Genomic DNA, 25,332 nt, shown 5'->3' on the forward strand with positions numbered 1-25,332 from the left:
ATCTGGTTAAACTGCCTGGAAACTATCCAAGCAGAACATTAAAAGAGACAAATGACTTCTTCTGGCTGTCTATGGTAAAATACAAACCAGATATAGAGACATACTACTGAAAGAACAATTTTGTTTTGTAGCAGAATTGTGAGGGCCCAGCATGGTCTTTATGGCAAGCAAAGAGTTCTCAAAGTAAAAAAAATGCAAAGATCAAGTCTGAAAAGTTACCAATAAAATTTGGTCTCAGTTTTCGAGGTAAATCCTCCACGTCTGGGATGCAGCTCTAAAATCATTTTCCCATTTTGAGATGTCAGAAAGACATCTTTGTTATAAGAGATCCTCTATACCCTCTTTGTAATATAAGAGTCCAAGAATCTGAAGGGCACTGTCATTGAGTTTGGGGATGTTTTTTATGCAGCAAAATATAATGAAATACCAACCTGAAACATTTTTCAATCCTACGCGTACAAATTGTGGCATCTCCATGTTTCTTTCATTTGCATTTTTCTAGCTAATAGTGAGTTTGAGAAGCTCTTTTTGAGCCCTTGTGAGTTCCCTGTAAATTGGATGACACAGTTTGGAAGGGGGAAAAGGTTTCTCTGAATTAGCCAGAGGAATCGGCTATATGAGATAAACTACAGTGCAGATATTGCTGGAGAGAAATTTCCAGGGTAGAAAATAATCCCAAAATGCTCGTTTGATGAACTAGTAATGGGGTACAATATTAATACCCCATTGAACAAGTAATGGGGTACAATATTAATACCCCATTCAGGAGATTTATTCAACAGATTATGGCCTCTATCCCCTTGAATTCAGGAATATTGGCATCTGGATTTTTAGAAATTACAATCCAAATGGCCAAATGTACCATTGGGATTGCTTCTACCATCTGTAGCAAAAGTGGCAACGCCGTTATAGCCTTCAGCAGGAAATGAGCAGGAAACCACTGGGTCAGAAGTCTCGCTGGTTAAAAGAAAGTGAAGCTGAAACTGCTCATGTTGAGGCAGAGACAGCTGGATGATGAGAGAGGGTTTCAAAACACCCTCCAGCTCCCATGGATTGGCAGTTAGCAATTTTCAAATCAGGGATTGGATGTTTCCAATGTTTACTAGTATACCTGGGAGAGAAGAACAAAACAAAGAAATACCTGAAGACTCTCTAAGTTTCCTTCTCAAAAATGGAGAGATAACAAAAAAAAAACAAGGCCACTAAATACATGCCACTGAGTTCAAAAGTGTGAGGAAGCTAAGAAAAGCGCTCTCATGAACGTGAATTATGCACATTGCAAGCTGACTGGCTTTAATACATAAAGTGTTAGAATTAGTACCATCTTGTTCCAAAATTTATAATTCATATTAAATCAACTCAATATAAAAATTCTAATATAAGCTCACTCTTCACTTCCGTGATGAAGAATAAATACTTAACATTTTTTAAAAGAGAAAGGCATAGGGGAGGAAAAATGGAAAACTCTTTTTTCACTTAACTTCCCTGAAAAGGGGCCAAGGAAGAGATTAGCTTCAAATTGAAGGTTTAAAAAGTAACCCCTTTAAAAGGTCAGGACCGCCCTGGCCAGTGTGGTTTAGTTGGTTGGAATATCACCCTCGTGCAATAAAGGGTCAGTAGTTCGATTCCTTCAGGGCACATGCCCAGGTTGTGGGTTTGAGCCTTGACCAATTTCTCTCTCTCTCTCTCTCTCTCTCTCTCTCTCTCTCTCTCTCTCATTACTGAAAAACATATCCTCAGGTGAGGATTAAAATCTATAATAATAAAAGCATAATATGCTAATTAGACCGGACGTCCTTCCACATGACCTTCTGGACAAAGCCACAGAAGTGGGGCGGGGGGTGGATAAGAGAGGGGTAGGTACCAAGCCCCTTGCACGAATTTCATGCATCCAGCCTCTAGTAAATAAATAAGTAAATAAAAGGTTGGAACCAAATCTTCACCACATAGGTCTCTTTTATTTTGACACTGTCAACTGGAGAATGAATTGTTGTTAGTCAGTATTGAGGTATAATTTACATGTGATAAAATGCACCCATTTGAAGTCTACAGTTTAAATTTTGACAAATGTATTCACCTGGGTAACCATTACTACAATCCAGACATGGAATCCATCTATCCTAGAAATTCCCTCCTGCCTCTCTATACTCAATTCCAACCCTGTCTAAGGCAATCACATTACACTAGTTTGGCCTGTTCTACAATTTAATATAAATGGCATCTTACAGTATTATATTTTGTCCCCAGGTTCTTTTGCACAATATAATGTTTTGAGACTTATCCATGTTGTTGCATGTTTTAGTAGTTTGATTCTTTTGATTGTTGGCTAGTTTTCCATTCTGTGAATATACTAAAAAATTTTTTATTCATTCATCTGTTGATAATCTGTGGCTATCTCCAAATTTATTCTATTATAAATAAAGGTGTTGTAAATATTTGTGTAAAAGTGTTTGTGAAAATACATTTTCACTTATCTTGGATTAATACCCAGAAGTGCAATTGCTGGATCCTATGGTGTGTGCTTCTTTTTATAAGAAACAAATTGTTTTTCCAAAGGGAGAGACCATTTTACACTCCTATCTTCAACATATGAGTAAATCAGTGAGTGAGATACAAGACGCTTTAATAAGCCAATTAATTAGGAGTCGTTTATTGCTCGCGGCCCAGAGGGAGGTGTCTCTTCCAAATCTCTGAGCCCCACATACAGGAAGTTTTTCATACCTTTCGGGCTTCTTTGTCTGCAGATTTTACAAAGGGCTCTGTGTGAGTTATTGTTACAGACAGTTTGTAATCTTTGATACATAAAGAACAAACATTTGGCATAAGAATATGGGAATTATTATCAGCATTAGTCCATTACGTTAGATGGCTAGCTTGCAAGATCAGACAGTTAACTTTTTGTCTTTTTCTATTATTCAAACTAAAATAGTTATTTCATAGAATAAGAGACTGTCTAAAAATGACAGTTTACAGAACAAGGGACTATCTAACAATAGCAAAGAATTCAAACAGCAGTTTTATACAAGATGGAGGTTACTATGCTTCAAGAGTTCTGTTTGCTCCTCATCCTTATCAGTACCTGCTACTGTCCATCATTCTGATGTCAGCTATTTTGCTGTTGTTGTGTTTTTTCCCATATGATGCAAATGGAAGATGTGTGTTTTTATGTAACTCATTCTGTGGTGCTCTTTGATTTTTTAAAAATTAAATCTCGAATTTAATTTTAAAATTAAGAGAGGCTGGACAGCCCACCAGGGAACAAGTACAAAGCATTATGCACAATGATAAACTTGGTCAGCAGAGGTGATGGCAAAGGATTTCAACTGGGGCTTCTCAGGGAATCAAAATGCATGTTTGTGCTTGAATTTGAAGATCCATAACTAGATGAGAGGGAAAGTTGCCTTAGAAGGGTGGCTAGGAAGTAGGAGCAGGTGGCTCTGGGGTGAAAGGCTTTGGCTTTTTCAGGGAAGCAGAAACCAAACTACATGAAGGCCGCCCTGAAACTGGGATTAGCCAACTCAGCAGGCCAGGGAGAGTCCCAAGGGAGTGGTAGGGAGTGTGGCAAAGCAGAGAGAAGCAACCTCTATGTAGCTTCACCAGGGGGCAGAACAGACTCAGGTGAGTTTTTGAAAGAAACTCCAAATCTAAAACGTAAGTGCAATTTTCCGCTGTTTTAAATGTTGGCAAATAATTCTAGATGTCTCAAACACTGGATAGAGCCAAGCCTGCAGACCTCTGTTTGCAACTTTTGCCCTAAACAGACCTGGTTTGGCAAAACAGTCACAGGACATGTTCCCCTTTCCCTGAGGGCACCCACAATCACCCTCCCCACCTTGTCAGGGCCAGACCTGCCCTGCTTTGCAACCCATGTCCCCTTCTGACAAACAAAAATCCCTTATAAGCTCCTGCACATCCATGTCCCTGGGTTAAGAATCATTGTATCTTCTGAATGTTGCCAAAGCCAAGATTTGTTGAACTTTGCTTCCCGAAGTCTGTCTGATAAAAATGTTTGTTTTGTGCTGGTTTGTCAAACAAGAAATGGTCATTTTAAAATCTGCATGCATCTCAGATGGCTTTACTCTTGGCCTTGTGTTTGAGGTGTGCTCCGTCCCCGCCCACATGGGGATCAGGGCTGAGATTCCAACCAAATCCAGGCATCCTGGCTGACAACGCCTGCACCCCCACCGCAGCCCCCTCCAGGGGTCCCTGCACTCATTCCCTGGGGCGGCCAAAGAAAAGCACCCACATATCCATTTCCAATCAATCTGTCTTTCCTTCTCTTGCCATATTAACACTTGTTAGGACTTCCAGTTCAAGGTTAAATGTGAGTGGTGAGAGTGAACATCCTTGCTTTATATTCAGTCTTACAGACATTTCTTCTGAAATAGCCAGGACATATCAGCAATGAGGAATAAACCAGAGAACAAGTCTTTTCAGAAAGAAATTTCAAGGGGGAAAAAAGTCATCCCAGAATGTTGGGTTGGTTGCTACACCATTCCTGCCCAGGATTGTGTTTGTGTTGTGGAGGATATCCAAAGAGGAGTTCACCAATAGAGTACGGCCTTTTCCCCCTTGATTCTGGGGAAGTTGATTCTAGGGTTTTGAGAAATTATCATCCAAAGTTGCCAAATTTACAAGTCTGAGGTTGCTTCTAGTGTGACCTGAGCACCAAGGGTCTCCAGCACAGAAATCAGAAACCTATTTGGTTAAAAGTAAGACTGAAAACTTCTGTCCTGGTGGTAGAGGCAGAAACACCTGGGTGTTAACAGTGGAGATAACAGAGGGCTTGAAAAACACCCTCCAGCCATCCATTGACTGGCAGACAGCAACTTGGAAATCAGAAATTGAATAATTTCCAAGTTTTATACATCGCAGCTGGAGAGCAAAATTGAGGAAAACATGAAGTCTTTTTTTTCCCCCCTAATCCTCACTGGAAGATATTTTTTCCATTGATTTTTAGCAAGGGAAGCAGGGAGGAAAAAGGGGGACGGAGAGAGAGAGAGAGAGAGAGAGAGAGAGAGAGAGAGAGAGAGAACACATTGATCATTTGCCTCTCGCACATGACCTGACTGGGGCAAGGGATTGAACCTGCAACCCAGGTATGTGCCCTTGATCGGGATTTGAACCCTGACACTTCAGTGTGCGGGCCAACTTTCTAACCACTGAGTCACACTGGCCAAAGCTGAAATTTCTTTTTTCATTTTTATTTTTTGAATATATTTTTATTGATTTCAGAGAGGAAGAGAGAGGAGAGAGAGATGAAAACATCAATGATGAGAGAGAATCATTGATCGGCTGCCTCCTGCACACCCCTCACTGGGGATCGAGCCCACAATCTGGGCATGTGCCCTGACCAGGGATTAAAATGTGATCTCCTGGTTCATAGATTGACGCTCAACCACTGAGCTGCACCAGCTGAGCTGAAGTCTCGTTTTTTTTAGTCATAAGATCTTTACTAATTGAAACATTTTTATCAAAGGTGCATGATATTTTGGTATATAGTTTACCAAAATATTATAATTTCATTAGATATGATACAAACAAACATAGATGAGGATAGATACATTTCAGACATAACCTAACATTGATTTATTTAGTGACCCAGGAACTCTTTTAGAATTAAAAGTATATCTTTGAAGCCAATAAGATAAATACAATTCACTCAGTCACAGATATTTCAATATATAATATTTCTGGGTACAAGTATATAATATTTCAGGGTCAAGTAGTTTCCCAAACATTGCCTTTTAATAAGTTTAAAAATAAAAGAAAATAAAAAGAAAGGAAAAGAAAGATTTGTTGGATATTTCCCAGACCATTCAGGGCTGAAAACATCACCACATAATTCTCTAGGAACTTCTAGACTGAGGATGGGATGATGGAGAGAATGTGGGTGGCTTGTAATACTAATGCCTTCAAGTATATCACACAGAGAGGCCTGCCGAATGTGACAGCTCAGCAGAAAGCTATGGCCCTAGATCATATATACAAAGTTTTTCAATAGCATCCTTGTACAAACATATCACATTTGTCAGTGAAATTCCTAGAACAGGAATGTGCTTATTTTTATAAAGCTTTTGAATGATGTTACCAAATTGACATCCATAATGTTTTTATCAATATACTTCAAGTCTACTGTATGAATGTTTGATTTTGCTTACAAAAAAGAATCACTATTGCCTTCTATTTTTTTTTTTTAAGTTTCAAAGGGCATTGTTACTTTGTTTGCTGTAGGAATTGTGAATGGCTCTGAAATCACCCATGAAATGGTTACTTGTTGAGCCCATGTGTAAAACTTTCACATTAAACAAAGTATAGAAGTCTTTTTAACTTCTCCTTATAAATAATTAGAGATCCAGAGGTCTGTTTTTTTAAAACATTAAATAGATTCCAGTGGTTTCAAATACAAAAGGAAGCAATAATCAGAAAGAAAAAAAAACTTTCTTTGAGTATGAATTATCTAGGTTGGAACATATTGATTTAAAATTTAAAGAGTGAGAATTTGTACTGTATTCAAAAATTCTAATTTATTCTAAATTATTCTCAGTTCAAAGAATCTAATGTAGTCTAGCTTACTCTATTTTATTGCTGAAAAATAAACAAAAAATGAAGAAAGGAAAATGTAGGGAGGAAGGCAGGAAGAAAGGGTAAAGGAAGACAGGGAGAGAATAAGGGAGGGAAAGAAGTGGAGGGGAGGGAAGGAGTAAATAAGGGGAGAAAAGGGAGGAAAGGGAAGAGGGAGCCATCAAGAGAAACAAAGAGGCCTCATTCCTTCTATTCTCTCTCTGACCCACAGAATCACAAGAACTACTATGAGGTTGTACACTCTAAGGTTTGGGGCAGTTTGTTGTCTGGGAGAGTAGCAGAACTGAGAAATGAGCTCACAGGCTCTATGCTCCTAACTACTCCAACTAGGCTGCTTCAAGATCCTATGGATTTTGTTTTGAAAAGAACATCAGGTTGTTTTGAAAACTGGGCCCAGGACCTGAGAATAACATAGATAAGCTTGACTCACCACCTCAGTAAATCTCCTATAACAAAGTTGGACCCTGGTCAGGAGGGAGTGGAAAGGGGACATCTGGGTGTGTAACCGGACAACTAAGGGATCTGGGCTGCCTGTCCCTTCAGCCAATTAAGCAGAGACAGGGTTGAATCATATATGAGAGTTTATTCCAATATGCCAGTATTATGAGGGAGCAGCAGGTCATCCACAAAAATCTGCTCTTCAGCCCACCATAAGCCAGATGCGTAGACGGACAAGATCAGTATTGTGAGGGAGCAGCAGGTCATCCACAAAAATCTGCTCTGCAGCCCACCATAAGCCAGATGCGTAGACGGACAAGATGACGTGGGAAAGTAGGAATTCCAGGTATGGGAAAGTGGGCATGGGATAATCATTACAGGTTACAAGTCATGCGGGCTGTGGGGGAGTCACAGAGAGCAGGTGCCTCTGGGTACCCTGGGCGCCAGAATACAGGTAAGGTAGGGGCTGAGGGTTGTAAAGAGCAGATGCCTCCAGGACTAGATGCCACAAGGTTGTAAATCTTTCCGTAATGATAGGCAGTTCTCAGAAGGAGGATAGGCTGCATTCCAATGTTAGCTCCCATGTCCCAAGGCGTATGTATCTCTCCCAGGGAGGTTAGATTGTGCTTTCTCTAATCAGAACAGGACCATCATGGTTAACAGAGCATGACTAATATGTCTTCAAATTGTAGCTGGTCCCCAATAGTATATTTCTGCCCCTAACAGATGTACTTGAGAACACACTGATTTTCAACTTAAAATGTTAGAATTTATGCTGTCTTTATTTAGACTTGATTTATGCTAAATCACTCTTAGTTCAAAGAAACTAATGTAGCCTAGCTCACTCTTTATTTTCTTGGTAAAGAATAAACTGAGCCCTAACTGGTTTGGCTCTGTGGATAGAGTGTCAGCCTGTGGACTAAAGGATCCCGGGTTTGATTCCGGTCAAGGGCATGTACCTTGGTTGGGGGCTCAATCCCCGATAGGGGTTGTGCAAGAGGCAGCTGATTGATGTTTCTCTCTCATTGATGTTTTCTAACTCTCTATCCCTCTCCCTTCCTCTCTGTAAAAAACAATAAAAATATATATTTTTAAAAAAGAAAAAACTGAAAAATAAAGAAAGGAGGACATGAAATGGTGCCCCTGGCCCCTTTGAACCTGAACAATTTATCTATTCATGTTTACTAAAAACCATCTTTGTCTAGACTCTTTCCCTGCCCTATCCTTACTTCTTCACTCTCCTACAGGCTTCCCTTGCGAGCATCCCTAAATAAATCACTTGCACAGGAATCCCATCTCAGGCTTGGCTTTTACAGAAACTAATGCTCACGGATCCAGGAATGAAGAGGTCAAAGAAGGAAAGGGGAGCACCCCCACTTCTAAAGACCCACTTGGAGAATGTGTGCTTCCTGTCCTTCAACTTTTGGCTTTCTTGGTCTAGAAGTTCTGGTTCCCAGATAGAAGACTTCTACTAGGGATCACAGTAAGTTTCCACTAAACCTAGAGTTACAGCTGCTGATCTTTTCAAGCTCTTTCGGCTTTCTTGGTCTAGAAGTTCTGGTTCCCAGGTAGAAGACTTCTACTAGGGATCACAGTAAGTTTCCATTAAACCTAGAGTTACAGCTGCTGATCTTTTCAAGCTCATCCTGCCTCTGGAGCAGAAGGCAAAGGAAAGAGTTACTGTACCAGCATGAGAAATCCACACGGATGATGCCATGAGAAGATAAGGCTGCTGCTGCGTAACAAGGGCAGGGAGGAGTATGTATGGTACTCTGGGAATTCGCTGGGGCTCCTCCTGGTACCGCCATGTCCAGGGAAAATAATAAATGGTGTCTTGCATGAACCACCGCCTAACAAGGGCTTGGTAACAAGAGTCTCACAATGTTCAGAGATGAAGCTCTGAGTTACTTCACTGGATAATCAACCTAGACAACCAGAAGTGCTGCCAAGTAAAGGGGAATCTAGAATTGGTGTGAGAAAAGAGAAATAATGTATATTCATTGAATAATCGGACCCCAGTGCAGCAGCAGGGTCTTTAACTTGTCTCACTAATCCTACTATTATAAGTTTTCATTTTTGACATTGTGACTGGCCGCCACCTTGAAGAAGTACTGACAGGTAGTCTGAGTAGTGTAAAGGGCAGATTACAGTACATGCTATTGGTGCCCTGCCCATTTCCCTTAAGTCTTACCAGTCAGTAAGACCAACTCCCAACTACATCTCTATGCCAAAACATCTTTCCAAATGTGTGGGTGAGCATTCTGACTGGGCACAGCACACTGGAAGTGCCAGGGACTTAACTTCTTCTGGAAGCAGCCCTCAACCAATCAGTGATCAGAATGGATATCAAAACACCCCATCACCACTCAGGAGTGACTATTTGGAGTTGTGTGACACTATTTTGCAGAATTTTGCAGAAATTTAGCTCCAGTTGCCCTCAGTGCTGACTTGCTGGATAAGGCAGCTTCTTGGTGGCTTTCCTTTCTCTTTACAATCCTCCAAGTTTTTCCTGCACCTCCAAAATAATCTGCTTGCACATGGATCCTCAAATCATGCTTCTGGGGAACTCAAATTCAGATAGAAACTTGGATCCAGGCATTTAAACAATGTTTATTGATAATGTAAGAATAGATAGACAGGCAGACAGATAAAAGATAGATGATAGATAGATAGATAGATAGATAGATAGATAGATAGATAGAATCATGGATAGATGGATAGTTAATACATAAAATCAAGAAAAGACTTATTGGAAAGGAGAAGAATGACAGACATTTTATCTGGAGTTTGTATTTATTAAATTTTCTTTCTGAATGTTTAAAACTTACAAATCGCTTTAATTTCTTTCAAAGATTTTCAATGTGAAAAATTTCAAACCTATACAAAAGTAGATAGAATAGTATCAGAAATTCCTATGTAGCCATTTTCCATCCTCCATCAATTATTTATTTATTAGCCATATTGTTACATTTGTACTTTCACCCATTTGCCTCATTTTATATTATTTTTAATCAAATCCCATATATCATACCACTTGATCTGGAATATTTTAGTGTATATGTCTAAAAGATAAGGGTTTTTAAAATAACTATTACCACATGTAAAGTAATTAACAATTTCTTAAATCATGAAATATTTAATCAGTGTTAAATTTTCCAATTATCTAACAAATTTCATATTTATTTTACGGTTTGTGGATTTAATTGAGATTCAAATAAGGTCTCTACATTGTGATTGGTTGATATTTAAATCCCTTTTAATCTATAGGTTCCCTACTCCATCTCCCTCTTTTTCTTGCAATGCATTTTTTAATAATTACTTAATATATTTTAATTTAACAAAACATAGCTAAATCTAAGGAAAATTATATTTTTGTTTCCTATGAGTCATGCAATTTATAACCCATGGTTAAGCCAGTGCATTGACAAGATTTCTTCTTTTCTTCAGACTACTGTTGGAAACCTTTATTTATAACTAGAGGCCCGGTGCATGGATTCGTGCACCAGTGGGGTCCCTTGGCCTGACCTGTGGGAATTGGGCCAAAACTGGCTCTTTGACATCCCCTGAGGGATCCTGGATTGTGAGAGGACGGTTCTTGGGTTATGCACCCCGGAATCGGGCTCCTCCTCTTTGGTTCTGGGTGTGTCACCCAAGAACCGCAGCTGCCAAGTCACTGCAGCTTGGCAGCTCCTGCATTGAGCATCTGCCCCCTGGTGATCAGTGCTCATCATAGCTACTGGCCAGTCGGCCGGTCAGCTAGTCACTTAGGCTTTTATATATATAGATGTGGGAAGCATTCTCAAAATGTAAATGCTTGAGGCTGTGGAAACAGACATATGTATATGAAAGTAAAATCAGGGGCTCTCAGAAGCCAGATAAGTAAAGAGAATGAGAAAGCCAGCAATAAATGCCAAACTACTTTGCAAATCTGGAAATTGATCATGTCACTTCATTTAAAATGTTTGTATGGTTTTCCATTTTATTGAGAATAAACTCCAAATTCTTATCCTGGTCCCATGTGATTTGGACTTGACTTTGCATCTTACCTTATGAGCTCTCCCAATTCCTTAAGACACTACAATCACAGGGCCTTCTCTCCAAACCTTTCATCACAGTAGGTTTATACATGTGTTGTTTTTGCAACCTGGGTAGTGCTGTTCCTGACTCTAAATGTGTCTGCTCAAGATGGAGGACTAACACAGATGCAGACTACTCCCCAAGTTTAAAAACATATAGCCAAAGCTAAAAACAAGAAACAAAATGTCCCAGCAGCCACCAGGGGAACTTAGCCACAGTAATACACAGAAATCAAAACTGTGGCCTGGAAACATAAATGGTGCAGCCACTTTGGCAGTTTCTTATGAAATTAAACATACTTTTATCATGTGATCCACCAACCACACTCCTTAGTGTTTACCCAAAGGAGTTGAAAACTTATGTTCACATAAAATCCTGCACATGGATGTTTATAGCAGCTTTATTCATAATTGCCAAAACTTGGAAGCAAGCAAGATGTTCTTCAGTAGGTGAATGGATAAACTGTGGTACATTCAGACAGTGGAATATTATTCAGCACTAAATCAAATGAGCTATCACGCTTTGAAAAGACATGGAAGAAACCTAAATGCATATTACTAAGTGAAAGAAGCCAATCTGAAAAGGCTACACATTATGTGAGTCCAATTATATGACATTCTGGAAAAGATAACACTATGGAGAGAGTAAATAGATCAGTGGTTTCCAGGGGTTATGGGGCGGGGGATTGGAGAAGAAGGAAGACTAGATGGAACACAGGGGATTTTTAGGGCAGTGAAAATGCTCTGTATGAACTGCAATGATGGCATTATACATTTGTCCAAACCCATAGAATATATAAAACCGAGAGTGAACACTAAAGTAACCTATGGACTTTGGGTGATGTGCCAATGTAAGTTCATCAATTGTACCAAACCTATTGCCATGGTGTGGAATGTTAATAGCTGGGTAGGTTGTGTGCTTATGGGGACAAAAGGTATATGGGAAATCTCTATACTTTCCTCTCAATTTTGCTGTGAACCTAAAGCTTCTCTTAAAAAAAAAAGTCTTAAAAAAAAAAACCTGTGTGGTGCATGTGTGACTCTAGACAAGATAAATCTTTTGAGAACTAGATCTTGAACTCATGTTTAGAAATGGAATCACACTTGATGATAAATAGTTCATTTGAGTATAGAATTTTAGATTGAAATTTGTTTGCACAAACCCAGAGATCAAGAGTTATTATTGCTCCTAGAAAGAAGTACTGATGAATGAACTTAGAAAAATAATGACAATATTGTGTCATAAGATGAGAATTAGTGAGGTCAGAAATCAGCAAAAATTGGTTGGAAAATCTAAACATGAATTGATTGTACATTGTGTAGTTATTTAGAAATTTTAAATATTCATTTATTATAAATAGTCTGTCAGGTTTTAAAATAATACAAGAAAAAAGAACATGGAAGATGGGAAGGAAGCATTTTGCGGGAAGTTAAATTGTGCTAAGGTCCTCATCTTATTCAAGAGGAGACTAGAAATACAAATTTATATAGATAATATTATTTAAAATATAACATTAAGTGCACATGTTAAAAATTTGAGTAACCATCAAAGGAACTGAAATAGAATATGGTCAAGTTAAAACTAGGAAGTAAAACAAACAAATTAACTTAAGTAATCCAATAAGAGACAGAAAAAGAGAAATAAAAAAGAAGCATATGGCATTGGCATAGCATAGACAGATAGATACATGGAATAGAAGACTGTCCAAAAATAGACCCATACATATATAGTCAATAATTTTTTACATACATTTTTATTGATTTCAGACAGGAAGGGAGAGGGAGAGAGAGATAAAAACATCAATGATGAGAGAGAATCATTGATCGGCTGCCTCCTGTATGCCCCACACTGGGGACTGAGCCCACAACCCAGGTATGTGCCCCGATCAGGAATCAAACTGTGACCTCCTGGATCATAGATTGATGCTCAACCACTGAGCCACACCAGCCAGCAGGGGAAAAAACTTAGCCTGGGGAAGACACCTTAGCCTGGGGAAGACAGGAAGGGATAGTGGCTTTGGCTGGATTCAGAATTCCTACAGCATTCAGGACTTTGAGGTCCTGGAAGGCAAAGGCAAAGTGGCCTTGTTTTACAGGCTTCTCTGAGTAGGTCTGAAAAAAAGGCAGCTTAAAGACATGAGCCAATTTTCAATGAGGCCAATTATCAATGATCAGTGAGCTAAATGTTTTATGAAAATCATCCATAGCCCTGCCCGGCAAGTTGCATCCATTCATTTAGCTTGGACCAGAGATGCCCTCACTCCCTCTCAGGTCTATGCCACCTGGCCTGTGCCCAGGTGTTTCAAAACTAACGACCAGCTCTAGCTGGTTTGGTTCAGTGGATAGAGCAGTGGCCCTCGGACTGAAGGGTCCTGGGTTCGATTCTGGTTAAAGGCATGTACTTCAGTTGCAGGCTCAGTCTCTGGCCCTGGTTGGGACATGTCCAGGAGGCAAGCAATTGATGTTTCTCTCTCTGTGTATCTCCTTTTCCCTTCTACTCTCTTTAAAAATCAATGGAAAGCCCTAGCTGGTTTTGCTCAGTGGATAGAGCATCACCCTGCAGACTGAAGGAGCCTGGGTTCAATTCCGGTCAAGGGCACATGCCTGGGTTGCAGGCTCGATCCCCAGTAGCATGAGGTAGCTGATCAATGATTCTCTCTCATCATTGATGTTTAATGCTCTCATATCAATGTTTCTCTCTCTCGCTCTCTCTCTCTCTCTTCCCCTCTAAAATAAAAACAATGAAAAAATATCCTCAGGTGAAGATTAACAAAAACAAACAGATTTAAAAAGAAGAAGAAAAAAAAACACCCAATGACCAGATCAAACAAATTCTGCAGTTTGTCAGCTCAGACCAAAACACAAGCTCCTCTTGTGATCCAGGGCCTGTGGACCTGGGTGCTGCGCCCCTACATTGGGGCTGACTTTCTGATCAGGTCAGGGAGAATCATTCCTATACATATTAGATGGGGATTGAAGTTGCTTCTGAATAGTCTAGGAAGAGTTAGAGTCAGTTGAACACCCTGGAATGTCAAGCAGTTATTCAGGGGAGAGCTATTAGCCTTCTTACACCTCCAGGTCATAAGGGTTTCTTCCTTTACTGGGTTCTTTTAGAACAGTGGTTCTCAACCTTCTGGCCCTTTAAATACAGCTCCTCATGTTGTGACCCAACCATAAAATTATTTTCGATGCTACTTCGTAACTGTAATTTTGCTACTGTTATGAATCGTAATGTAAATATCTGATATGCAGGATGGTCTTAGACGACCCCTGTGAAAGGGTCGTTCAACCGCCAAAGGGGTCGCGACCCACAGGTTGAGAACCGCTGTTTTAGAAGAACCAGTGCTGATTGGCTTAGTAGTTGGAGCCCTAATGAAACAGCTAACATCAGGAACCCCTTGGATAGGTATACTAATATAAAGAGCTCTCTGCACACTCAAACTTAATAGCACTGATCATGTTTATATCAAACAACTTTATTTAGTTAGTTGCTGCATGTTAATCTTCCCCATTACGCTGTCAATTCCCAGAGAGCAGGGATCCATTGGTTTTGTCCCCTTATGTACCCCTAATATCTAGCACCATGTCTGGTGCAAAAACCTGTTGAGTGGGAGAAAGAGTTGGAGAAATGAAAGAGAAAACCTGAGGTTTGGTGTTGAAATATGGCTCCTTTGAACAGTGTGGCTGGGCGGGCAAAGTGGCCAGCCATAACCTGGCTTAGCATTTATACCTTCAGAGCAGATCAGAGAAGGCACAGTGGCCAGGAATCATAGAGCAGAAACATTCGGGCTCCAGTCCAGGTGTGCAGGATATATAATATATGAATTGCTTCCTCTCTGAAACTCTACTTTGTTGCTATACCAACTTATGTTTGGCTTGTACTTGCATGGTATATCTTTTTTGTCTTGTTTCCGTCAATCTTGGGGTGTTTCTCTTGTTGACACTCTCTCATAATGTCTTCGTAGAGACTGACCCTCAGAAGTCTGAGGTAAGGCTTGGAATATTCCTGCCACTACACAGTAACTCATTTCACTCTTATGTAACAATGAAGCAGAAGTCACAGGACACCAAGACACAGAGATGTCACATATCCTACTTTCCTGTTGCTGCATACAAATTACAGTGCCAGGTGTTACCTGCTCAGTTTATAGCCTCTGCCTTCTTGTGCTTTCCTTATGCTTTTCCTCAATTGTCTATTCACAGCTGTCCTGACAGGGAAAATGTTCTGTCCCTTCTTATCATTTCACATAGGACAAAAATGAAGACCCATGATGACACTGAATTAGCGTTCTTTTACCTTATTTGAAATATTGGTGAGCTATCTTTTCCCCAATTTTGCATAGAAATATAAATGTCTAGTGTAATTTTCAAGGAGGAAATTCTGTTGACAATCTGAAAGCTGTGTAATTATGAGAAATAACATTTCAACAAAGGACATTGGCACACTGCCTAAAGTCTTCTCTCTCACTACAGATAGACATGCCTTTATGTGAAGAGGCACATAGGGCTTAGTATAGCTCACTTAAGAAACTTGTATGGAGTAGTATACCACAAGGCCAGGCCCCATGATCCTTCTAAGGGAGAGGTTCTCCGAGGATTTCCAAAAGACTTTGATAAAGCTTGGCACATAATGGATGCCTGGAAATGAATGAAAGATGATTGCTTCTACTCCTGGGTTCTAATCTTCCAGTTTCTCTTGATTACAACAGGTCCATGTACTGGATGGAGGGACCATACACTCTATAAGGTCACTAAAAGCACCCAACATAACTAAGAACAAATCTCTCATCCCCTTGCAAGCTCCTCACCCATTTAACATACAACTCTCTACATCCAATACAATCAAAACAACCCACTGGAGTAAGCTAAAGGGCTCTGTCCAATCCTGACTTGGGAAAAACAAGCGAACATCCACCTAGAATGAAAAATAGAGCTTTTCTTCCCACTTTCTTTGGCCTTTTACTTTCCTTCCATGAGAGATGTCTTTCCTCATGGCTAAGCCAGAGCTTTGGCTGAGTCATTGCAATAGCCTCAGCCAGTCATGGGAGAAGCTGTCTAGAACAGCGGTTCTCAACCTGTGGGTCGCGACCCCTTTGGGGGTCGAAGACCCTTTCACAGGGGTCACCTAAGACCATTGGAAAACACATATATAATTACACATTGTTTTTGTGATTAATCACTATGCTTTAATTATGTTCAATTTATAACAATGAAAATAGATCCTGCATATCAGATATTTACATTACGATTCATAACAGTAGCAAAATTACAGTTATGAAGTAGCAACAAAAATAATTTTATGGTTGGGGGTCACCACAATATGAGGAACTGTATTAAAGGGTCGCGGCATTAGAAAGGTTGAGAACCACTGTTCTAGAACTTCTAAACCAAGCCATGGTCATCATTGAGGGCTGGATGACTAATCACTTTCCACCCTTGCATCAGTTCTCATTAATTGGCATTGGCTATGTGGAGCACAGTGCAGAAAAATCATCTGAGGCCTTTTATAGGTTTGATAGAAAAAGATTTCTGATTGCTTAGAAATTTTTACCTTGGTTTTTGTTATGAAAACATCATCTAAAACTTGGAAATAAGGCAAAAAATGCCTGTAGTCTTTTTAGTATCAATTTAGAGCACTGTCTAAAAGACTATCTCAGGACTACTTAACTCTAAGGAAATGGGACTTTGTTCAACTTACAACTTAAAAGGACCCAGTAGATATTAATTTGGAGAAAATGTATAGGGTTCAAATGATTTTTATCAACTCTGATCAGTAGAGAATATAGACACAAAGAATATAGAGTATTGCTTTGTAGAACCTTGACCAGTTTTGTACCTAATTTTAGCATTCTTTTATTATAAGAGCGCTATATTTTCCATATCAGTTTCTATATCCTCTCTGAAGCCAGCTTTGCCATCTCAATGAGTTAAAGAAAACTTTGATGCATGCTCATTGTGTATTTGCATGCGATTTCAATATCTTCTGAAAATTATTCCTTGACATGTGAAAGGAGAGGTAAGTGAAGTGAAAGTCATGTGTTTTAGGTTCCTGGCCTAGAGTCCAGAGGACGAGAGGGGTTTGAGGATGTTGTCTACACAGGCTTACATTCTGCAGCTCATCCCAGGCTCTTCATCTACCAGGGAGCCAGCTCTGTCAGTAGAGATGTTCATGTGTGTTATTAGTAGCCTGCAGGGGCCACCCAGTTCTCTAGTGATGAGAGAGGTCATGTTGCCTTTCAACACCAGAGGAAATTTTAGTGATCTAATGAAATCCCACCAACATTATGTAAAGAAGTGATATATCACTTCAAGTCCAACTCAAAGAAGTCAGCTTGAATAAAACGTTATGTAGTCCCAAACCCTCCACATCCCAACATCTTTCCTAATGCCCTGTTCTAGCTCCTGTCCCATCATTTCCACAGGACCCTATAATTATCAATATGGAACAATAATAACCAATGCTTATTGGGTGCCTACTACTTACCAGGTGAGTTCTAAGTACTTAATATAGCGTAAGTTATTTAATATGATAACCACTCTAGGAAAGAGGCACCATTAATTACCATCTTTTCCATTTACAGATGAAGGTGCTGAGGCACTAGGCATAAGTAACTTCCCCAGCTCTCATAGCTCATCAATGGCAGAACTGAGATTTGAACACTGGAAGAATTCATGCTCTTAACCACTGCACAATTGCTCCTTTCATGAATTAGAAGTTAAACTCAGCTTAAAAAGCTCAATTCTTGGGATGATGGAAAAGTTCTGGAAATGGAGAGTGGTGATGGTTGTACAACTTTGTGAATGTACTTAATGCTACTGACTTGTACCCTTAAAAATGGGCAAAATAGTAAATTTGTTGTTATGTATATTTGAACTCAATAAAAAAAAATAACTTTGTTCTACTACCTACTAGCTATGCAACTTTGGGTAAGTCAACTGCTAAGCCTGATTTCTAATCTAAAAATGGAGATGATGAGCCCTGGCCAGGCAGCTCAGTTGGTTAGAGCATTGTCCCCAATACGCCAAGATTGCAGGTTTAATCCCTTGGTCAGGGCACATAAAAGAATCAACCAATGAATGCATAAACAAGTAGAACAACAAATTGATGTTACTCTTTCTCTCTCTCCCTAAAATAAATTTAAAAAATATTTTTAATAAAACAAAAATTAAAATGGAGATGATGATAGTACCTATGCATGAGGTTGCTGTAAGGCTTGAATTGGTTAATCCAAGTAAATTGCTCAGCAGAGTTTCTGGCAGCACATAGGAAGCCATAAATTATTGTTAGATTAAATGAAAGGCAATAGAAATCATTATCAGGAAAAGTAAGAGGTACAAACTTTATTGTTTGCCCGTGAAAGACTCCCTGTGCTCTCATAGGAGGGAGGGGCATTAGGCAATCAGCAGTGGTAGTCCCCACTTGGGTCAGAGTGTTCTGTAAGTCCTGGCTGCAAAGATTTAGGGCCATGTTGGCCTTCCCACCATTGGACCTCAACCTAGAAAGGACATACCAAAGTGACCTCGTTTCCACAGAAAATGTGCTCAAATACAAAAAAAAAAAAAAGAAAATAATGATCATTCCAACATATATGGGTCCCTAGTTCAATGCCAGGCCTTATTACTAAACTCTTTGCATTACTATCCCATCTTGTCCTCACAACTTTATGAGATTAGCATGACCATTGCCCCTGTTTTTAGAGTAGAAAGGAAAAAAAAACCCTTAAGATGCAGAGAAGTTAAAAATCTTGCTTATGGTCACCCAATTGTTGAACAGCAGACTCAGGATTTGAACCTAAGGCTACACATCTTAGTCAGTTCCAGCTAGAATAACGAAATACTTTAGACTGGATGGTTTAAACAGTAAACATTTATTTCTCACAGTGCTTGAGTTTTGGAAGTCCAAGATCAAGGTCCTGGCAGATCTGGTGTCTGGTGAGGGGCTGTTTCCTGGTTTGCAGGTGGCCATCTTCTTGCATCCTCACATGGCAGAGAGAAAAGCATTCTCTCTCTCCTTTTGCTTCTTGTAGGGGCTCTAATCTCATCACAAGGGCTCCACTCTCATGACCTAATCACTTCCTGAAGGTGCCACCTCCTAATACCATCACACTGAGGGTTAAAATTTCAACATATGAATTTTGGGGGACACATTCAGTTCATAACACTGTGTAATTCCAAAAATGCCCATATTATACCACCTTGCTGCTCTGCCACCAGGAGTGTGACATTTTTGGAGCAATATTAGCCAGAATTCCAAACACAAAACAAAACACTATGCAGGGGAGGGGAGAGCAATCCTTTGGTCTTAAAGCAGGAAGAGACTAGTAGAGTCCACCCAGTTCTTTTTATAGGCCTCTCTGAAAAGTGTTTCTTTAAACGACTTTTTCTCTTTCATTTCTCTTAATCTGTCCAGGTCAAATCTTAGTCTCATCCCTTGGAGGATAGCCCACAGCCTTCACTCTGGGGGAGGCCATTTCAGGATCTGGGATTATGAAGATGTTTTTCAGTGGAAACCAAAAAGAAGAGATGGACATCCAGGACCTGCCTGGGACCCCATCCTACTGTGTCCCTATAGGTGGGGCAGAGTCCTAGACAGAGCAAAGAGGAGGAGAGAGCTACGGGGATGGTGCACAGGGGAAGTGTACACAGCATCCCTCTCTGTAGAGGGTGCATCCTTCTTGGAGCCATTTACACTAAGGACCCATGAATATGTGGGGATGTGTTTCGGGAGTGGGTTTGTGTGTTGTGGTAATGATGATGATATAAATTAGAATGTTGTGGTTGCAAGTAACAGAAACTGAGTTCTGGCTGTCTTTGAACAAAATGTGAGTTATTTGAATATATATATAATATTTATATTAGAGGCCCGATGCACGAAATTCATGCAAGGGGCTTGGCCCTAGCAGCCCCGGGGCCTCGTGGCCCAGGCCCTGCCCCGCCCCCCTCCACTGGTCGTTCCAGAAGGTCATTCCGCCATCTGGTGTGATTACATATTAACTCTTTATTATATAGGATATATGATTCACATAATCAAGGCAAGGCTACAAGATCAGGCTTGAAAAATTGGGTTGTTGGGACCAAGTGTCTCCAAGAAAGAGGAAATACAACAACTACTATTTTATTCATGGGAAACTGCCACCAGTATTCTTCATTTCCTTCAGTTGACATTCCATATCCTAGGAAGGTCATACATTTGTTTGTGATGCCCAAATTCTAGAGGCTAAAATACTGAAAGAGGCAGGATTTAGACCTCTGGCTTCTGTAGTTAGAGGAAAAGCACTGCTTTCCACCAAGATCTCTCACACTCTGGGGAATGACTTCCACATAGGAAGGTAAGTGGATACTGAACACAGCCCCCCAAACCTGCCTACCAAATCCAGCATTACAATGCCAGTGCCATGTATTGGCCTACCCCTCTTCTGATTTTTCATTTCTGTTTTGCTATTCCCCATGGGTACTTGAGATAAAAGTGTGAGTTTTGTGTTTCTCAATGACAATTTCTTGCACAAATATTTGTCTTGCCTAAAAATCATACCCAAATAAAAAAATGGCATGTTTCGAATTAATACCTTCTCTATGTAGAATCAGTTCATCTTGGATGGTCAGAAGAGAGAGAGCACAGGGCAATGCCAAAGACAGAGGTTCCATTACATCCAGCAGTGAATAATTACCTATTGTCAAAATAGGAGGAAGAACAGAAAGTGAAGCTAAACAAAAATATCTCTGTGGTAAAATCCCCTGGGCAATTACCTGCTGACCAGAACACCCTCATACAGATAGAATAACCTGAGAAGAACAAATAGCTTAGGATAAAAGCATTCAATTTGCTTGTTGATCTTCCTGTTTTTCATGGCTGGGATTCTCTCTTTAGTCATTTCCATGTTTTGCAATATGGTAGAAGTCATTTCCATGTTTTGCAATATGGTAGAAGTTTTTTTGATGATTCAAGACTAAGTATTTTATCATGCTTCAGCCGTGGCAAACTACGGTCCGCGGGCCGGATCCGGCCCGTTTGAAATGAATAAAACTAAAAAAAAAAAAAAAGACCATACCCTTTTATGTAATGATGTTTACTTTGAATTTATATTAGTTCACACAAACACTCCATCCATGCTTTTGTTCCGGCCCTCCGGTCCAGTTTAAGAACCCATTGTGGCCCTCGAGTCAAAAAGTTTGCCCACCCCTGTGCTAGATGATATTCTCACCAAGCATGATTCCAAGAATCTAGAATTGCCAGAGATCAGCTGAAATATTTGGTTTCCACCCTGAGCTCATTAAGGATTTTGTTTCACCTTGTTTCAGAAGAGCCATGCTTACAGGCTTTGGAGATAAAGTCCCCAAAGAAATTGCAATTGAAAAAAAAAATGCTTTTCTATAAAAGAGGGTTAATGAATAATAATATCACCCACCTTCCCACCTTAATATCCTTTTTTCCTTTGGTCTCTTACTTTCTCCCCTAGGACATTGCTGTCTTGCCTATTTTTTTTTCTGTCAAGCATTTATTTTATTACTTATTCTTCATTGAACCCTTCCCTAGAGTGTGTATTTGTCAGGAATTAACTCTATTGCAAAAGATTGAAGCCCAATTTAAAATAGTTTAAAGAAAAGGTATTGGCTCACACAGTAAAAGGGATTTTGCTGATGTGATTAAATTAAAGATTTGAAGATGGGGAAATTATCCTGATTACCTGGATAATTTAAATAAACCCCAAATGCTCTCTTATATCCATTTTAAGAGTAGGATTGGCGCTTTCCGCTATTACCTGAGTCCTGATCTATCACCCCAGGGAGAGCTTGCCAATCCTGCACTTTCCCGGGGTGGAAAGGCTGCAGTGGGGTTAAGAATAAGGCTCCTTGGGCCTACCTTCTCCCATGCCTCTACATTTACCTTTCCAGCACCTTTCCTTCCTCAGAAAAGCATAGACATACTTCTTGTATAAAACATTCCATCTGACTGGGAGTAACCTTAACTCCTCTGCTAGCAAGCATATGTGTTAAAAGATCAATACAGAGTCTTTTTCCTTTAGACTCAGTATGGCACATCTTCTCAATCTAAGTTCTGTACTATCCACCTTCTTACCCTACTTATCGTCTATAGGGGGGTCTGCAGCACCCTGGTGGAGTCCTATCCATCCTGAGTGTGGGGGTTCTCAATGGGGAGAGGGGCTTACCCAGGGGAACCCTGTTCAGCCTGTTCGGGCGTCAGATGCCTGGCTGAGGCCACAGAGAAAGATCCATATGCTGGGGTCCAGCCCCAGCGGGCCAGGGGTTCCCAAAGGTGTGGACGAAGTCAGCGAAGAATGTTTACACGGAGACAGCGTTCAGATGATCAGCATAGCTCTCTTTAGTCTCGGTGGATCTTCCCTGTGCCTGGCTGAGGCCACAGAGCAAGATCCAGAGGCAAGCTGAGCCTTTATTTTATAGTCAGAGGTAAACAAGGTAGTGGTTACCATAGTTACACTGTTCTTGTGAGTTTCACTTGTTTGGGCCACTTCCTGCACCTACGTCAGCCCATTAGCTTCCCAGATAAGATCTAGGGGGTGTCATAAGGTCAAGCCTAATTATGCTAAGAGGACTGTGCCCTCTAAGCTGGGACTTGTTTGTGACTTTGCCAACAGGTCAGTCAGAGGCTTAACCCTATAGCCGCGTCCCACATCCACCCCCTTTTTAAAAAATCATGTCTCTTCACTTCCTTCTCTCCTGGCAGACTGTGTAGTCCAATCTGGATTTCAATTCTAGCTCTGCCTTTTGATAGCTGTGTGACAATGAACTAGGAACTTAACCTTCCTGATCCTTAATTTTCTTACCCATTACATAGCGGTGAAGATACCTACCTCGGTTCTCTGATGAGAACTAGATGAGAGAATATCTGGAATGTATCTGGTGCAGAGTTGGCACTCAATCAGTACTCTTCATGGTGGTCATTTCTACCCTCCAGCCTTCTCACCAGTACATTGGTCCCATTCACCCAACAGAGTTCACAGGAAATGCAAGATAGGAAACCACAACTTTAATGGGAAACTGGCTTCTCTTTCACTCCAGGATGACAACATTTTTCACGTATTTGCCTACATGGCCTTATTCTTCCAGTTAGGCATGCTTAGTATTCTAGGTGTACCATTATTAAAGTAATTAAATTTTTTGTTAAAATAATCAAATATGCCAGTGGGGCTAAAAGAAACAAAGCATAACCACAAGTAAGCCCCTGACCCTGGCGTGTAAAAGGTGAAGGGGCTCTTGGCAGAGATGGCGTGCTGGATGTCCTGGAGCACAGGGGACACGTCAGAGCTGGCGTAAGTAGAGACTGCGTTGAAAACATTCTTTTGCGCAAGGATATAGTCCTGGCCGTACTCCTCCTGCACGTCAGGGGTGAGGTGGTCCAGGATGTCTTTCTCCAGCTTGTCCTGCATTTCACTTGTGCCTGTGATATCTGAGATGCCAGAGGAAAGGGAGGCTCAGATGCTGCAGGGCCAGAACAGGTATGGCCCCCTAAGGGCAAGCAGGCCCTTGTGAATTGGCTTCTGTTGAGAAGGACCAGCATTCCCAAACACCTTTTCAAATATATAATTTATAATATTTATTATATAATTTTTTTACAGAAAACTGCACAGATGACAGAGTTTTCACAAACTGAATAGCCCGTATAACCAGCAACCAGATCAAGTAAAGGACAAATCACCTTATCTGGTTTGGCTCAATGGATAGAGCGTCAGCCTGCAGACTGAAGAGTCCCGTATCCAATTCCAGTCAAGGGCACATGCCTGGGTTTCGGGCTCCATCCCCAGTAGGAGGCATGCAGGAGGCAGCCAATCAATGATTCTCTCTCATCATTGATGTTTCAATCTCTCTCTCCCTCTCTCTTTCTCTCTCTGAAATAAATAAAAATATATTAATAAAAAAGAGAAAAGGACAAACCACCCTCAAGCCCCCACTCTCAGCCCTCTTCCCAGGAGCCACTGTCCCAATGAACAGAATAGAGTGCCTGGCTTTGGACATTATATAAGTGGAATCAATTATATAAGGAGAGGTTCATCCATGATACTATGTGGTCATTCTCATAGCTGAATAATTTTCCATTGTATATACATACCATAAATTGCTTATATCCATTATATTGTGATGGGTATCTGAGCTGTTTTCAATTTGAAGCGCTTAGAAATTGTGCTGTCACAAATAGTTCAGTACATACCTTTTCATGAGTATTATATACAACATATACTATAATGTACAGACCTGGCCGGTTAGCTAAGTGGTTAGAGCATCAGCCTGCAGACCAAACAGTCTCAGGTTCGATTCCCAATCAAGGGCAATTACCTCTATTGCAGGTTCCCCAGCCCTGGCAGGGACCCATTGGGGAGGCAACCAATCAATTTGTTTCTCTCTCTCTCCCCCGCTCCTCCCTCTCTTTTATCCTCTCTTCCACTCTCTCTAGAAATCAATGGAAAAAATTTCCTCAAGTGAGGATTTTTTTTAAAAAAAAGAAAAAATATATAATGTACACACTATAATATGTATTACATATAAAATATGTATATAGCTCTGGCCAGTTTGACTCAGTGGTTGGAGCACTGGCCCGTGGACTTAAGGGTTGCAGGTTCAATTCCTGGCCAAGGGCAGGTACCTCATTTGCAGGTTTGATCCCTGGCCCCTGTCAGGGCTCATGTGGGAGGCAACCAATTGATGAGTCTCTCTCATGGCGATGTTTCTCTTTCTCTCCCTAAGGATCAATGGAAAAAATAGCCTTGGGTAAGGAGGTTTATATACATGCTTGTAAAGTTAATCTCCTGAGGCAACCTATAGTTTTTGTGTATCTTTCGACATTTCCCCCTTGTTCATACAAACATCTTCTATACTAATAAAAGGGTAGTATGCTAATTAGACCGGATGTATTCCGGGTGACCGTCCGGAAGTCCTTCCTGACAAAGCCGGTTGGGGGAAGAAGTGCCCGGTGGCCCTGGGCGAAGCCTCCACCATGGACCTGCCGGAGCAGAGCGCTGGCTGGCTGCCTGTAGGTGAGGGGCCGCCCTGCCAGCCAGGAGAAGGGGCAGGCGGGCTGGCTGGTGGCGGCCTGGAGGCCGCTGCACCTGAGGTTCGGTGGGAGGAGAGGGCAGGCAAGCGCGCTGGCCTCGAGCCCGGCCTTGGCATGGGCACTGCATCCCCGGAGCCCTGGGCCATGTTTGCTGCTTAGGAAGAAAGGGCTCTGCTCCAGGTGCGGCCCAGACCACGGGCGAAGAAG

At 40.8% G+C, this 25,332-nt stretch overlaps 1 protein-coding gene across 1 annotated transcript in view; it reads right to left on the reverse strand.

The window, feature by feature from the left end:
* Positions 1 to 23,091: 23,091 nt before the first annotated feature.
* The window catches only part of HSD17B2 (hydroxysteroid (17-beta) dehydrogenase 2), a 57,200-nt gene continuing 54,959 nt past the window's right edge, over positions 23,092 to 25,332 (reverse strand). Inside the window, exon 5 of the mRNA XM_005862576.2 lies at positions 23,092 to 23,526. Coding sequence (XP_005862638.1) covers positions 23,165 to 23,526 — 362 coding nt within the window. The 3' untranslated portion in view covers positions 23,092 to 23,164. The remainder of the gene's footprint in view (positions 23,527 to 25,332) is intronic.

Source organism: Myotis brandtii, unplaced genomic scaffold (genome assembly GCF_000412655.1).
Source record: "Myotis brandtii unplaced genomic scaffold, ASM41265v1 scaffold165, whole genome shotgun sequence".
NCBI classification, from domain to species: Eukaryota; Metazoa; Chordata; class Mammalia; order Chiroptera; family Vespertilionidae; genus Myotis; species Myotis brandtii.